At 40.2% G+C, this 3,236-nt stretch overlaps 1 protein-coding gene across 2 annotated transcripts; it reads left to right on the top strand.

Moving 5' to 3' along the window:
• Positions 1 to 1,717: 1,717 nt before the first annotated feature.
• On the top strand, positions 1,718 to 2,893 carry PDHA2 (pyruvate dehydrogenase E1 subunit alpha 2). 2 transcript variants are annotated; one of them, XM_045820355.1, is made up of 2 exons: positions 1,718 to 2,242; positions 2,324 to 2,893. In XM_045820355.1, exons 1-2 carry the CDS (start codon positions 1,718 to 1,720, stop codon positions 2,891 to 2,893), a joined length of 1,095 nt encoding a protein of 364 aa, XP_045676311.1. The 2 variants fall into 2 exon arrangements, with proteins under 2 accessions (XP_045676311.1, XP_045676310.1); XM_045820354.1 differs by having other exon boundaries at positions 1,718 to 2,893.
• Positions 2,894 to 3,236: the final 343 nt, after the last annotated feature.

The following is a 3,236-nucleotide window of genomic DNA, read 5'->3' on the forward strand; positions in this document are numbered from 1 at the left end:
AATGACTGGGTTGAGAAGGTGGAGGGAGGATTGAGTTTTAAGAGAGATCATAACTTTTTAACTAGCTATTTTCTCCCTCCTTCCTAAATATTAAAAGAAGTGTCCAAAACAATCTTTCAACTAGATATGGAAAAAGCAGCTGCTGTGAACATACTCTAGGGAAATTTGGGTAAGAATTTATTCACAAACAGGAATTTTGAATTTTATTTGTATGTTTATTTACGAATAGGCATTGGATATAAAACAATGTGCATTAAGGTGAATTGCTTAAAAATCTAAATACAGCAGGATCCCAGTTATCACTGGTTTATTCAGATACAAAATCACCTCTCTAGTAAAAGCACAAAACAGAAAAATTATATATGATGTTTGTAAACTTAAGCCCAAGACTTCTTTTGTCCTGTGATTGAACTATTACCAGTTGCTTAAATAAACACAATATTGCTTTCCTTCAGTTCTAACTGTGTACTGCTGAGTGGGTCACTTTATAAGAAATTACACTTTCTAATATTTACTATATAAAGAGGTATTTATAAAAACATGCTTCTTGACTTTCCAGACTAAGACTGGTACCATTTAGATTGACACAAAATCAAAACCACCTGAATTTTCATGTTTTCTATGGAAACATGCTGAATGAATTAAAGGAAGCCTCAAAAAAGAGGGGGGATTGATCAGAAATTAGAAATAAAATTGGACAGAATTCAGGATGATAAGAAAAATGCCATGTCAAAAAATTATTGTTGCCTGGGCTGGTATAGCTCAAAGGATTGAGCACAGGCCTGTGAACCAAAGGGTCACTAGTTTGATTCTCAATCAGGGCACATGCCTGGGTTGCAGGTCAGGTCCCTAGTAAGAGGCATACACGAGGCAACCACACATTAATGTTTCTCTTACTCTCTGTCTCTCTCCTTTACCCTCTCTCTAAAAATAAATAAATAAAACCTTTAAAAAACCATTGTGATAGCAATCTGCATTTCAACCCTGCCTTCAACTTTCCCGCACCAGGTAAAGGTTATTACTGGCTTTCAACTGTTGTTCTTGGGCTGCTCCCACTTCCCCAGGTGACAGATGTTTTAGAAACCAAAGGGATAAACCTAGTATATCCTTCTGGAGTGCCAGCTTTAAAAGTGTCTGTTTGTTTTTAATTTAAGTATTTAAACTACAAATAACTTACAGGTTTTTAAACATTGAAATATGTATGGTATATTTTGGAATAGGATAAAATATTCATACATATGTTAAGGATTTTTAAAAAAGAGTTAAAGAAATATTGGTGAGACTATCTTTGGTTTAAACTATCAGAACTGTTGTGTGCCTTAGGGATTACATTTGTTCCTCTCTTCAGCTGATTGACACTGGTTAGAGAAGCGCTGCTATACAGCACTTAGCAGGGAAAAGGGATTCAGATGATTATATTGTAGCAACGACAATGGCGTTAATTAGGTTCAGTGTGTAGTTCAGCCAAGTTTTCCCGTGGAAGAAACAACCTTTATTCTCAATTTTCCAGCAGGAAGTCTCCGTAAAAATCCACCAGTCCAGTCTGGTGGCCAGCGATCGACTCAGCGCTACTGACGTGGCTTCTGTCACTAGTGAGGCCATTGCGACGTCGCGTGCTCTTGTGTTCTCGAGCGGTGAGCGAGGCTGGAAGGACATTCGGGGGCACGGCTGGTTCCTGGCAGTTGGGAGTTGCCACCTCCATGGTCTGCCGACCTCCATGAAGAAGATGCTCGTAGCTGCTGTGTCCCGCGTGTTGTCCGGTGTCTCCCAGAAGCCTGCTAACAGAGTGCTGGTAGCATCCTGTAACTATTCAAATGACGCTACATTTGAAATTAAGAAATGTGATCTTCATCGGTTGGAAGAAGGCCCTCCTGTCACAACGGTGCTCACTCGGCAGGATGGGCTCAAATACTACAAGACGATGCAGACTATTCGCCGAATGGAACTGAAGGCAGATCAGCTGTATAAACAGAAATTCATTCGTGGCTTCTGTCACTTGTGTGATGGTCAGGAGGCTTGCTATGTGGGCCTGGAGGCCGGGGTAAATCCCACCGACCACATCATCACATCCTACCGGTCTCACGGCTTTTGCTACACTCGTGGACTCTCTATTAGGTCAATTCTTGCAGAGCTGACAGGACGAAGAGGAGGCTGTGCTAAAGGGAAAGGAGGATCGATGCATATGTATTGTAAGAACTTCTACGGGGGCAATGGCATTGTGGGCGCACAGGGACCCCTGGGAGCCGGGATTTCACTGGCCTCTAAATATAAAGGAAGCAACGAGATCTGCTTGACTGTGTATGGGGATGGTGCTGCCAATCAGGGTCAGATAGCTGAAGCTTACAATATGGCAGCCTTGTGGAAATTACCATGTATTTTCATCTGTGAGAATAACCGCTATGGAATGGGAACAGCTATTACGAGAGCAGCAGCCAGCACTGATTACTACAAGAGAGGAAATTTTATGCCTGGACTAAGGGTAGACGGAATGGATGTGCTGTGTGTTCGGGAGGCAACTAAGTTTGCAGCTGATTATTGTAGATCTGGAAAGGGGCCCATAGTGATGGAGCTCCAGACATATCGTTATCATGGACACAGTATGAGTGATCCTGGAGTCAGTTACCGTACCCGAGAAGAAATTCAAAATGTAAGAGGTAAGAGTGATCCAATTATGCTTCTCCAAGATAAAATAGTAAACAGCCACCTTGCCAGTGTTGAAGAACTGAAGGAAATTGATGTTGAAGTGAGGAAAGAAATTGATGATGCAGCCGAGTTTGCTACAACTGATCCTGAACCAGCTTTGGAAGAAATAGCCCATCATATCTACAGTGACAATCCACCCTTTGAAGTTCGTGGAGCAAATCAGTGGGTCAAGTTTAAGTCCATCAGTTAAAGGGAGACTCTATAAATTTATTTTTAGTCCTTCAAAGGAACATCCATGATCAAATTTAAGAAAATATTTGCCCACTTTTGATAAGAAGGAATAAATAAAACCCAGAGAACGAAAGTCTTGTAAATGTTATGAAAAAAATTGAGATTAAAAGTCTATTAAAAGAGATCAGTGAAAACTGTACACTGAATTAAAAGAGATATTACATTCAATTGTCCATTATTGCATTAGACGACATTATACAGTTAATTATTTAGTAATTTAAAAGATAAACTGAAGCACAAAATTTTCAAGAGTTTATTTGAGCATACATTGATTAGAATCAAGCAGTGCCAACAAAAGACAG

The sequence above is a fragment of the Phyllostomus hastatus genome, unplaced genomic scaffold, assembly GCF_019186645.2.
Source record: "Phyllostomus hastatus isolate PE091 unplaced genomic scaffold, TTU_PhHast_1.1 phas_scaffold_39, whole genome shotgun sequence".
Lineage (NCBI taxonomy): Eukaryota > Metazoa > Chordata > Mammalia > Chiroptera > Phyllostomidae > Phyllostomus > Phyllostomus hastatus.